This window comes from Bubalus kerabau, chromosome 4 (assembly GCF_029407905.1).
Source record: "Bubalus kerabau isolate K-KA32 ecotype Philippines breed swamp buffalo chromosome 4, PCC_UOA_SB_1v2, whole genome shotgun sequence".
NCBI classification, from domain to species: domain Eukaryota; kingdom Metazoa; phylum Chordata; class Mammalia; order Artiodactyla; family Bovidae; genus Bubalus; species Bubalus kerabau.
Genome location: NC_073627.1, coordinates 136,192,132 through 136,205,408, shown reverse-complemented (window position 1 = coordinate 136,205,408; position 13,277 = coordinate 136,192,132). Strand labels below are relative to the sequence as shown.

The 13,277-nt window shown below is 42.4% G+C and overlaps 1 protein-coding gene across 5 annotated transcripts in view; it reads right to left on the bottom strand.

Annotated features, from left to right (window-relative positions):
- Positions 1–6,209: 6,209 nt before the first annotated feature.
- The window catches only part of PPP3CC (protein phosphatase 3 catalytic subunit gamma), an 86,189-nt gene continuing 79,121 nt past the window's right edge, over positions 6,210–13,277 (bottom strand). The window contains exon 13 of one of the 5 annotated variants that reach the window (XM_055578713.1): positions 6,210–12,181. In XM_055578713.1, the coding sequence (XP_055434688.1) occupies positions 11,964–12,181 (218 nt within the window). In that variant the 3' untranslated portion in view covers positions 6,210–11,963. The remainder of the gene's footprint in view (positions 12,182–13,277) is intronic. The other 4 variants (XM_055578711.1, XM_055578710.1, XM_055578709.1 and 1 more) reach the window with 4 other exon arrangements.

Genomic DNA, 13,277 nt, shown 5'->3' with positions numbered 1-13,277 from the left:
GAAGAGTGTTTTCTTCCTGCCAGGGACATTGAGCAAAGCAGACCAACCAGAATGGATTAGCATAGAAAGCCCTGTTCCTTTCGAGGATTTTGGACTTCTCTAAAGGGCAAGGCCACAGTGACCCATTAGTGAGGAACTGAAAACAAGTCACACCAGAGACAGGAGTACAGGTCTGCACTGTTTCATCCCCTGGTCTTCATCTTTTTTTCTCCTGGGTCCACACCTGACTCTGGCTTTTGCTTATGTTGCCAGCCAAGTTCTACCAGAGCTTCTATCAGGCCAAACAGTCATGGAAGCAGTAGCAACAGATGGGGAACACGAGTGACCCACTGTGGGTCTTGGAAGACCCTCTGAAGCTGACAGTGGTGTGGCCTAACCCAAGTGTGCTGGGGAAAAAATACCCATTACAGGTCAGTTGTGGTCCTCGTTGGAGCCTGGTAACCACAGTGAATGGATCCCCTGGGACAGAGAATGAGGCCTTTGGGCCAGCTTGGCACAAATCTTTCCATAGCGCACACATGATGTAACAGCCATCTATTCAAGGTTCTCAGAGTCAGCCACGTCCAAACCCTGAAGGCTGAGAGAGAACTCAGACTTTTGTCCAATTATCTAGTCTATCTTCAGGGAGGCCTTTACACTGACATCACACCAACGACTGCTCTCTCTCCCCCTCCTTTTATAGATGAGCAAACAAGCACAATGTGCAGACGGGATGTCTTTGAGAAGAACTGAGCTGGATGAACCTCTTTTAGTTCTCAGGACAGAAAAGAAGAGCGAGTGGCTGTCAGTTCTTCAGAGAGATTTTATAAGGGAAAGATAAATAAATCATGACCTCAGAGGGAAAATCCAGCCAAGTTAACTCAGCCACAAAGAAGGCACACAGACCAGGAGCTGGAAAAGTAGGTCTGCATGACCCTTTCCCAGCAGGTAAACTGAGATAAGGGAGATAAGGAGGCTGATCTGCTGGCCAGTGGACACCACGAGGTAAGAGGTCTGGCCTCCAAACATAGAATGACCTTGTCTTCCCACCTCCTCGAATTCTAAAATGAACCTTCTCCTGAAGCACAGCCACATTAAAAAGAATAATTTTACCAGTGTTAATCCCCTGTATCAAAATGGAACAGATTTTCTTTCTAAAACCTGAAAGTTGTGATAAAAAGATCAGGCAATTACACAGAGCCGGCAAGAAAGTCAGATTGGATCTAGATGTAGTGAGAGGTAAATAGAAATTTGCATTTGAGTTCTTAATTTTCAGGCTTAAAAAAATGTCTGTTCAACTGGGTGCTCTGTGATGACCTAGAGGGGTGGGATGGGGTGAGGTGGGAGGCAGGTTCAAAAGGGAGGGGATATAGGTATACATATAGCCAATTCATGTTGTATAGCAGAAACTAACACAACATTGTAAAGTAATTGTCCTCCAATTAAAAAAATACCCTATGAAAAATCATTATGTAAAATAATATTAAAAACAGAATGTTTATAACTGAATCACTTGCTGTACAACAGGAATTAACAACATTGTAAATCAATTAATAAAAATAAGAAAAAAAGACTGAAATAAGGGCAAATATTACCTTATTTTACTGAGGGTTTGGCTGAGGACATTGTTAAGTCAGGATGCTATTGAGATCGCAAAGAGCCCAACATGCATACTTAGCTCTTTCGGAATGAGCAATCTGGGCTTGTCTTCCAGCCCAAAAGCTGCACTGTGGTCCTTGCTGTGTCTGTACTGACGGTGAAATCACCTTACTTAGGCTTGGTCGGTCCTGACTGACACTTTCTACCTCTACTACCATAACTGATAGAATCTCCTCACTGATGCCTTTTCTAGTCTAAAGAGCCTGTCCCCTAACCCCCACCTGGCCAGAGGAGTTATTTTTCTTATGAATCCACAGCACCTCCTGGTATTTCTACTTCCCAGAGGAATTAAAAGCTGGCCTGACACTTCCTTTCTTAGGGGTTCAACACTTGACTCCTCTTTGGCTTATTTGACTTCTCGCAAGATGGAATTCATTTGTGTCTATTATTAGGATCAAATGCAAAGCTATCAAACTGCTCTAATAGAAATTATTTTTATCTTTTGTAAAACTGTGTGTTTTCTGGGATGTCTTTCTTCCTTTTCTTCAAGTAGCGGCCTCTGCCGGAGATGCCATAGAAGGAGCTGGGACTTGAGAGTGAGTTGGCAGAGGCCGAGTGCCAGGAAGGAGGCCAGGATAAGGAAGTGGGTTCTGAGTGGGAGAAATAGAACCAACACCACAGCCAGCAAACCAGGATGAAAACTAGAGAGCTGAGGAGGTCAAGGAAAGAGGTTCCTTTTATTGTGATGGGACTCCTTTACTTGAGAGGGGAATGAGCAGAATTAGCATTACCAGAGACCAGACCAGACATCAAGCAGCAGCCTTTCCCTTGACTTCTGGAATTACTGAATGGGTAAGAGCTCTGGAGGAGTTACCCCATGTCCGAGGTCAGGGGCAGTGGCCGAGAGTGCCAGGCTGCAACGGCGCAGGAACTCTGAGAAGAGCTACCCAAGTCTGAGGTCAGGGGCGGCGGCCGGGAGGAGCTACCCCACGTCCGAGGTCAGGGGCAGTGGCTGGGAGGACCAACCCCACGTCCAAGGAGCAGTGGCTGCGCGGGGAGGGCCTAGAGGAGCTATCCCATGTTGAAGGTCAGGAAGGGCTACGGTGAGGAGATACCCCTCGTCCAAGGTAAGGAGCAGCGGCTGTGCTTTGCTGGAGCAACCGTGAAGAGATACCCCACGCCCAGGGTAAGAGAAACCCAAGTAAGATGGTAGGTGTTGCAAGAGGGCATCAGAGGGCAGACACACTGAAACCATACTCACAGAAAACTAGTCAATCTAATCACACTAGGACCACAGCCTTGTCTAACTCAGTGAAACTAAGCCATGCCCGTGGGGCAACCCAAGATGGGCGGGTCATGGTGGAGAGATCTGACAGAATGTGGTCCACTGGAGAAGGGAATGGCAAACCACTTCAGTATTCTTGCCTTGAGAACCCCATGAACAGTATGAAAAGACAAAATGATAGGATACTGAAAGAGGAACTCCCCAGGTCAGTAGGTGCCCAATATGCTACTGGAGATCAGTGGAGAAATAACTCCAGAAAGAATGAAGGAATGGAGCCAAAGCAAAAACAATACCCAGCTGTGGATGTGACTGGTGATAGAAGCAAGGTCTGATGCTGTAAAGAGCAATATTGCATAGGAACCTAGAATGTCAGGTCCATGAATCAAGGCAAATTGGAAGTGGTCAAAGAAGAGATGGCAAGAGTGAATGTCGACCTTCTAGGAATCAGCGAACTGAAATGGACTGGAATGGGTGAATTTAACTCAGATGACCATTATATCTACTACTGCAGGCAGAAATCCCTCAGAAGAAATGGAGTGGCCATCATGGTCAACAAAAGAGTCCGAAATGCAGTACTTGGATGCAATCTCAAAAACGACAGAATGATCTCTGTTCGTTTCCAAGGCAAACCATTCAATATCACAGTAATCCAAGTCTATGCCCCAACCAGTAATGCTGAAGAAGCTGAAGTTGAACAGTTCTATGAAGACCTACAAGACCTTTTAGAACTAACACCCAAAAAAGATGTCCTTTTCATTATAGGGGACTGGAATGCAAAAGTAGGAAGTCAAGAAACACCTGGAATAACAGGCAAATTTGGCCTTGGAATACGGAATGAAGCAGGGCAAAGACTAATAGAGTTTTGCCAAGAAAATGCACTGGTCATAGCAAACACCCTCTTCCAACAACACAAGAGAAGACTCTACACATGGACATCACCAGGTGGTCAACACCAAAATCAGACTGATTATATTCTTTGCAGCCAAAGATGGAGAAGCTCTATACAGTCAACAAAAACAAGACCAGGAGCTGACTGTGGCTCAGATCATGAACTCCTTATTACCAAATTCAGACTGAAATTGAAGAAAGTAGGGAAAACCACTAGACAATTCAGGTATGACCTAAATCAAATCCCTTATGATTATACAGTGGAAGTGAGAAATAAACTTAAGGGCCTAGATCTGATAGATAGAGTGCCTGATGAACTATGGAATGAGGTTCGTGACATTGTACAGGAGACAGGGATCAAGACCATCCCCATGGAAAAGAAATGCAAAAAAGCAAAATGGCTGTCTGGCGAGGCCTTACAAATAGCTGTGAAAAGAAGAGAAGCAAAAAGCAAAGGAGAAAAGGAAAGATATACACATCTGAATGCAGAGTTCCAAAGAATAACAAGAAGAGATAAGAAAGCCTTCCTCAGCAATCAATGCAAAGAAATAGAGGAAAACAGAATGGGAAAGACTAGAGATCTCTTCAAGAAAACTAGAGATACCAAGGGAATATTTCATGCAAAGATGGGCTCGATAAAGGACAGAAATGGTATGGACCTAACAGAAGCAGAAGATATTAAGAAGAGGTGGCAAGAATACACAGAAGAACTGTACAAAAAAGATCTTCATGACCCAGATAATCACGATGGTGTGATCACTGACCTAGAGCCAGACATCCTGGAATGTGAAGTCAAGTGGGCCTTAGGAAGCATCACTATGAACAAAGCTAGTGGAGGTGATGGAATTCCAGTTGACCTATTCCAAATCCTGAAAGATGATGCTGTGAAAGTGCTGCACTCAATATGCCAGCAAATTTGGAAAACTCAGCAGTGGCCACAGGACTGGAAAAGGTCAGTTTTCATTCCAATCCCAAAGAAAGGCAATGCCAAAGAATGCTGAAACTACCGCACAATTGCACTCATCTCACACGCTAGTAAAGTAATGCTCAAAATTCTCCAAGCCAGGCTTCAGCAATACGTGAACCATGAACTTCCAGATGTTCAAGCTGGTTTTAGAAAAGGCAGAGGAACCAGAGATCAAATTGCCAACATCCGATGGATCATGGAAAAAGCAAGAGAGTTCCAGAAAAACATCTATTTCTGCTTCATTGACTATGCCAAAGCCTTGACTGTGTGGCTCACAATAAACTGTGGAAAATTCTGAAAGAGATGGGAATACCAGACCACCTGACCTGCCTCTTGAGAAATCTGTATGCAGGTCAGGAAGCAAGTTAGAACTGGACATGGAACAACAGATTGGTTCCAAATAGGAAAAGGAGTTCGTCAAGGCTGTATATTGTCAGCCTGCTTATTTAACTTATATGCAGAGTACATCATGAGAAAGAAACGCTGGACTGGAAGGAACACAAGCTGGAATCAAGATTGCCAGGAGAAATATCAATAACCTCAGATATGCAGATGACACCACCCTTATGGCAGAAAGTGAAGAGGAACTAAAAAGCCTCTTGATGTGAAAGTGAAAGTGGAGAGTGAAAAAGTTGGCTTAAAGCTCAACATTCAGAAAACGAAGATCATGGCATCCAGTCCCATCACTTCATGGGAAATAGATGGGGAAACAGTGTCAGACTTTATTTTGGGGGGCTCCAAAATCACTGCAGATGGTGTGCAACCATGAAATTAAAAGATGCTTACTCCTTGGAAGGAAAGTTATGACCAACCTAGAAGGCATATTCAAAAGCAGAGACATTACTTTGCCAACAAATGTCCGTCTAGTCAAGGCTATGGTTTTTCCTGTGGTCATGTATGGATGTGAGAGTTGGGCTGTGAAGAAGGCTGAGCGCCAAAGAATTGATGCTTTTGAACTGTGGTGTTGGAGAAGACTCTTGAGAGTCCCTTGGACTGCAAGGAGATTCAACCAGTCCATTCTGAAGATCAGCCCTGGGATTTCTCTGGAGGGAATGACGCTGAAGCTGAAACTCCAGTACTTTGGCCACCTCATGCGAAGAGCTGACTCATTGGAAAAGACTCTGATGCTGGGAGGGATTGGGGGCAGGAGGAGAAGGGGATGACAGAGGATGAGATGGCTGGATGGCATCACTGACTCGATGGACGTGAGTCTGAGTGAACTCCGGGAGTTGGTGATGGACAGGGAGGCCTGGCATGCTGCGATTCATGGGGTCTCAAAGAGTCGGACATGACTGAGGGACTGAACTGAACTGAACTGAACTGAAGAGCCCTGGAGAAGGAAATGACAACTGACTCCAGTATTTTTGCCTGGAGAATCCCAAGGACAGAGGAGCCTAGAGGCTACAGATCATGGGGTTGCAGAAGAGTCAGGTATGAATCAACAAGAACCAAATACAAGTGCCTCCACCAGGAAACATAGGAAATAAAGACACAGGGAGCCAATAACGTTAACATTTAATCTGAAGAGTTGTTTTCTGCTTTTTTTTCCCAAGATGACTTCCACCATACAGTAAGAAAGTTCTAACAAATTAATTTTTTGTTCACAAAAAACTTATTTTATTAAATTTCTACTAATAAATAACATTTATACCATTTGCTTTAACATAACAGAAAGCAAGAAAAAGCCAGTAATCTCTAAGCACAAGCAAATAATCCATCATTCAGAAAAGCCTCAAAAAAATACACCACCAGCTAGTCTCATATGTCTAACTGTCTCATTTAGGAAGCAAAGCCCAGATCCTTTCTTGGAAAAATGCCTGCTGACATCTCTATTAGGAAACACAGCTTTGGGTCACAGTGCGCTGAGAAAGGAAGTGAGGCATTCGTGATGGTGTCTCCAGAAAGTTTCTCTGACAGACAAAAATCCTATCTTTGTTGCCACAAATCAAAATCTACAGTAGACCACCTCCTTATTACATGCACTTCACTTTAACATGCAAAAAAAACAGAAAGTTATTTGAAGACAGCTATGTTAAGGGAATGAAGGGAATCGGGGCAAAGACTTACAAAAAGGCAGTGTGCATGGCCCTCCCTTAGGGCTGCTCAGAGGGATGGTCCACATCCATGTCCTCCCTTCTTGATCTTAAGCCACCTGGACTGCTCATGAGGGTGTAGAGAGGAGAAGACACATAACCCTGTCTTGGACAAAGGTGTTATTTAGCAAGTCATGCCAAGGTTGCTGGGGCGTGAGGCCATGGCCTCCCTGGAGGGAATATACTCTCCAGGATCATCTTTACCTTTGTGACTCCATAGATGAAGGCAGCTAACTGACCCCATTCAATGTGGTTGGCTGGACAGAGGCAGGTCAGGTCACAAGTCTCAAAGTCATGTAGGCTTCCTCTTTCGCACTCTTGTCAATGGCACAGAGCTCTCCTGTGAATACAGTTCTCTGCTGGACTCAAGAGGAATGACCCTGTTTTTCAACTACACGACTTCCTTCCCCTACACGCATCTGCTCTTTCTTATGACTCTCCTAGGAGCCTTTGATCACAGCAGAGCTGAAGAGGGACTGTGGGATGTCAATGCTTCAGTGCTATGCTCCAGGTAATAAAAACCCTTCTCCAGCTATTCTTGGGTTCCCCTAGCCTGCTCTTTCCTCTCTCGTATAGCAGATTTCAGAAAACCTGTAGACCTGGGTGACAGGCAAGGTGGGAATCCATGTTTATAATCACAAATGATTTAGGAAATTGGAGCCTCACTCCCACAACCCAGGCTCTGGGTTCACCTTCCCTCTGGTCTTTTCTGCAGGGATACGGAAAGCTGAACAATCCTCTGAAAACCTTGGGTTCCACAGTTACTGTAACAACTATGATAAATGTTGGAGATTCTAGAATGATACATCAACAAGTCTTTATGGGTGCGAAAATAATTTTCAATACAAAAATGAGAGGGGAAAAAGAAACACCCCTGATAATTAATATAGAGAAAAACTATGAATCAGTCAATCCAGTAACAAGATTGTTCTAAACCATTTTAACTGACTGGTCACCCAGAGTGGTCAGGATGAACTTAATTCTCATGAGCTTGAGTTTTATATGTATAGGTATGGTACAATCGAAAATTCTGGAGATCAGCAAACAATATTTACATAAAACAAGGGAGAGTAGAGGGAACAGATTTCAGCCTTATTTACTCTGAGGCTAGAGAGACTCTTGAGTAATGACCATGAGTAGTGAATCCAGCTGTATCTCATGTAGGCATGGTTTATAATATTTTTCTTAGAGCAGCCACCTCAAACTTTATGTGTTAAAATAACTCAGAAGAGGATCTAAGGGACAATGCCAAGGCCCCAAGTTATCCAACTCTAAGGAATCCCACCCTTGCTCCATAAGGATATTAAATAATGACATTCTGTTTACAAAACAAGTAAGAACATTTCTTTTCCTATTTTGAATGTGTGTTAGTCACTCAATCATGTCCGACTCTTTGCGACCCCACGGACTGAAGCACGCCAGGCTCCTCTGTCCATGGGACTTCCCAGGTGAGAATACTGGAGTGGGTTGCCATGCCCTTCTCTAGGGGATCTTTCCGACCCAGGGATCAAATCCATGTATCCTGCATTGCAGGCAGATTCTTTACCATCTGAGCCACTAGGGAAGCCCTATTTTGAATAATGTCATGAAATCAGATATCCTGTTACCAGGATAAGAAAGCAAATCTTTGCTACTGAGAAAAACTTGTTTCATGGAACTGTATCTGTTCTGTAGGAACAGAGAAGGCTATGTAAACATAGATTAAAAGATATGAAAAACACCGATATTCCTGGAGTCTGATGCTTCTGTCTTAGGCAAGAAGGCACATCATGCCCATTGGTGTGATAAGCCATTTTCGCTTTGACGGTCAATATCTAGTCAAAAAAGCCCAGTGAATTAGCAATGTCTATACCCATAACCTAAGGTTTTCAAGAAAACAGGCTGCTTTTGTTTTAGCATTCTGTCACACACACACAGTTTATTTGTTTTGCTTTTGCTGTAAATATCCAGGACACAGAAATTAGAAACGGATGTATGTTTTGAACTTGTATTAGATAAGTACTGAAATTTTGATTAATGAGAACTGTCAACTGATCACTCTGAAATTTTGTATAACATGGAAGTAAACAAAATTGGGAAAACTGAGTTTTGGGAAGTGTTATTTCAAAAATGGTTATTTCAGAAAAGTTCACAAAGATATAGAAAGTGCCCCCCGCCCCCGCTGCCCCCCACCATGAGAAGAGTTGAATAAGGTCCCTGTGAACTTTAAAGTGAGGGAGAACAAGAGAAAAGTATTTCCAGTATCTTTAGAGCAAACATTCAGAGGAAAGATTTAGTAAAAACAGAAGAGGTTTTCAAAACAGCGACACTGCAGAGCACTGAGAGCATTAAAATGTTTGAAATGATGACTCCAGGCAAATGATCAGGCCCCAGGTAGCCCTATGACAAACTGAGGGCAGGCCACCAGCCCTCTTGGGAGTTGTTTAGATTAAAACATTAAAAAAATAGGTTAAAATCCTCCAATGAAGTCTAAAGGGAAGAACAAGTACCGTTATTACAATATATTCCTAAGGCTCACATCTTCTAGACGGTCTTGAATCACAGGTGCAGATGCCCATACAGGCACACTGACTGTGGTCTGGAGTTAATGGCCACCCATTCCAGTGTTCTTACCTGGGAAACCCCATGGGCGGAGAAGCCTGGTGGGCTACATATAGTCCATGTTGTACAGAGTCAGACACAACTGAAGTGACTTGGCACGCACGCACTGTATTACACTCACCACACAACTTTCTAAAGCATTGAAGTACACACCCCAGCCTTCCACAGAACATAAGAAATGCTTTTACCTCTAGCATTCAACAGGATTTCCAAACCCAACTTCCTATAAGAGCTTTTGCTCTTTTAAACCCCTTCTAATTTTCTTGAATTGTGACCACTTAACTTTTGGCTGGTACTTCAACTGCTCAAAGGGTACCTGTAAAATACATCTTTTCCCTCAGCTCTGTCAAGGAAAATTGTTTTATCATACTACTTCATTTTGAGAAGAAAATGAAGACCTTCCTAAGTAACTTCTTTTTTAAAAAACTAATATAATTTTTGCTTATAAGGATTTAAAGTAACTACTTCCTTATTTGCCTCTTGACTGAAGCCCTTATGATCGAAGCCCAAGGTTTCTACCTGTGGACCGTGTATGTGTAAGAATAGCCTCGATGGACAAGAGAATGGGATCAGGGACACCCATCCATCAAACTTGTGAACTGATGGTCAGTGTTACATGAGATTTCCAAGATGGCAGCCCTTTCTCTGTTGGGACTGGGGGAAAGAGGAGTATGAGGATATCTAGGTGATCAATTCCTCTGATTATAAAGAAATGATGATCAGTAAAGACAGCTACTGGAGACTCTCCCTCCTTTCAGAAGTTTTACTCACAATCCAAAAAGAGATTTTTTTCTCTTCGTCTCAATATCCTTCCTATCTTTTTTGTTAAGAGAGCAATCTATGCCGTCAGATTCCAACCTCCAAAATACTTTGATTTCTGTCATAAACAAATCGGGAACTGTTAGCAAGGTATAGGAAAACAGAAATAGATGGGCTTAATCCTCATTCTCCTTATGAAATTATGTTTGTTTGTTTTTTTTGCTGTTGTTTCTTTTTTGAGCCACACCATGTGGCTTGAGGGAGTTTAGTTTCCTGACCAGGACTGAACCTCAGGCCCTCAGCAGTGAACATGTGGGGGATTTGTAACTACTGGGCAACCAGAGAATTCCCTGAAGTTGTATTTTTTTGAAAAATGTTTTCTGGTGTCCTCCAAGCTCCGAATATAAAGTACTACTTCCTGGGATACATGTTTCAAGGCTGACTGATGAGTTATTATGACATGGCACCTGTCACCAGGCTAAACCAAAAATGGGAGCCTAAGGATCCCTGAAATGTTCTTCACTAGTTGGTTGTGACCTGAAAAACTAAGGGAAGATTATTCAAACACTATATCTGAACACTTGTTTTATATTCTAAAATATGTGACAGAGACTAATACACAATTGCAACCTAATGAGTGCTAAAAAAATGGAGGAACGTCCCAGTATTTGATAGACAGGAATGCCCTGTAGCAAGACTTGCAGTTCACAAGGGGACCGTTTTAACCTAGTCAGTTTCCACAACCCTGTGTGCACGTGCTAAGTCACTTCAGTCGCGTCTGACTCTTTGCAACCCTATGGACTGTAGCCCACCAGGCTCCTCTGCCCATGGGGTTCTCTAGGCAAGAATACTGGAGTGGGTTGCCATGCTTTCCTCCAGGGGCCCCAGTTGGTTTCAAAAATGTCGACACAGAAAAACAGATGGAAGACAGAGAGAAGAGATGTGAGAGCTGATGCAGTAACACGGAAGGGCATAACTGTCGAAGGTTCTACAGAGGGCATTTATAAAATATTTAGCAATGTCACTTCCTTTGCAGATGAGGTAAATTACCTAGGATTCAAAAATAAAAGCAAAAGAATCTGGCAACAGTTAAGAAATCTCCAAAGTTCTAAGGGAAGTTTAAACCAATCATGCTCAAGGTTAGATGAATAAATTTTAAGTCATTCTACAAAAAAATCCCTCATTATTTTTTATTTTGCCATACCAGGATACATTAAGAGTAACTGAGAGTCCAGAAGAGAGTAGGTTATTATGGAAAGCATTTCCCTTGGCCCTTAAAATCACTGGGTTTGGGTTATTCACTGAGGAGTTCTACTATAATCAAGTTTTCCATAAGAAGAGAAGTTTTAGCCACTGAAATCTAAGAGATATTTTTCAGTGGTACCCTGTAGAAAAGGAAAAAGAAAACACCTTTTTGTGTTTGCAAAATGATTAGCCTGAAATGAACAATACTACCTCCAAAAACAAGAGAAAAGGCTGACTAGTTCAAGTCAGAAAGCCAGGGAAGCGGTTTCCAAGGCCCTTTTATTTGGGGACAGTCCCCTTTATAACACACGACTTCACTATGTGTCAGACAATCAGATCAGTTCCTAAAAATTAGAGGGGGGGAAAAAAAAGGAAAAAAGAAACAGATGCATTTTACATATATATTAAACATAAATTAAAAGAATTTATAAAAGGGTCACGTTTCTTACAGAGTAAATGCAGAGTGTATTTTGAATGCACCTCCAGGTTTAAGTTGTTTAAGTTGTTTGTGTTTAGCTTTCCGATAATAAATAAATAACATGGACTGTTAAGTCTTGGATCCACCAGTGCCACCGCAGGGCTCTGAGTCATTACTGGCTCGTCTTCCCTTGTCGCTCCTGTGTGCAGCGTTGGCTTGGACCAGTTTCACCGGCCCATCAAAGTACTGGCTATCTTTGCGGGGTGGCATCCGCTCATTAATCCGGTCGAGACCTCGGGCTTCTTCAAAACTTCGGATCCTGTGCTGAAGCGAAAACCCTCTGATGGCTACAGGAAAACAGGAAAGGGAGGAGCTCCATTAGGTATCTTTTAAGTTTCTTAGCATACAGCAACCTCCTAGAGGAAAATATAGAAGGGTGATCGTGGAGCACATATCTGGTGAAGGCAATGAACAATATTTGATTTCAATTAGCCTGGTCTGAAGCTATTGTTTCCTTAAGGCCCAAAGGGCCACTGAAACTGTGAAAGTAATTTTCATAGTTCAGTGCATCACAGCAGAAGTGGACCTGACAAAAAGCCCCCAATATCTTTCAAAGAGTCTCTTATGGGCCAGAAACGTGCTCAGAGAGAGGAAAGAAGGCAACCCTAGAATAAGAGAACAAGTTAAGCAGACTATTACTCTAACACAAACATCACACTGACCACACAAAAAAGTAACAAAAGAGCTAATCCATTTGTTTAGGATAGCTTTTTTTTTTTTAATCTTGCAAAACCAGGAGCTGAACATAAGTTAAAAGCCATCTAAAAAAATAGTTTCTAGGTATTTTCTTTCTGTCTGCACTTCTGTATCACCAAGGAAAGGCATTCCCAGTGTGAACCACCTTATCTAACAGAACTATTAAATATATAACATAAGTTTATCAATTGTGATGCTTTTCAGCCTCAGATTCATAGATAATTTGTTACTTAAAATTTGTATAATTTAGCTTGGCTGACTGAGGGCAACCTCAGCAACAAATCAGACTGCATTCCTATCTGCTCTTGCCTCCACTTTTGATATGCTTCAGAATCATTAGATAAAGAGGTTGATGGTTTGAATTTCCAATAATTAAATGGATACCTCATAGCTATGGAGGGGCTATCAGCATGCACCATCTGAACACCCCATGACTGATGGCTTAAACTTCAGCCACTGCATTAAAACTGAGAGAGCCCAGAAAGGACTTTGGCTGTGGAGAGGGTCATTTGAGTTAATATTACACAACTGAAGGACACAAAGGAAATACTTTGTGAGCATAGCTAGAGTTATCTTTTCCTTTTCTCAGTGTTAACAGTTCTGGTGATGCAACAATAAAAGATGTCTAACATTGACAGAGCTTTTTTAAGAACTAACAGACAGACACATGATCACATCTATCGTAGG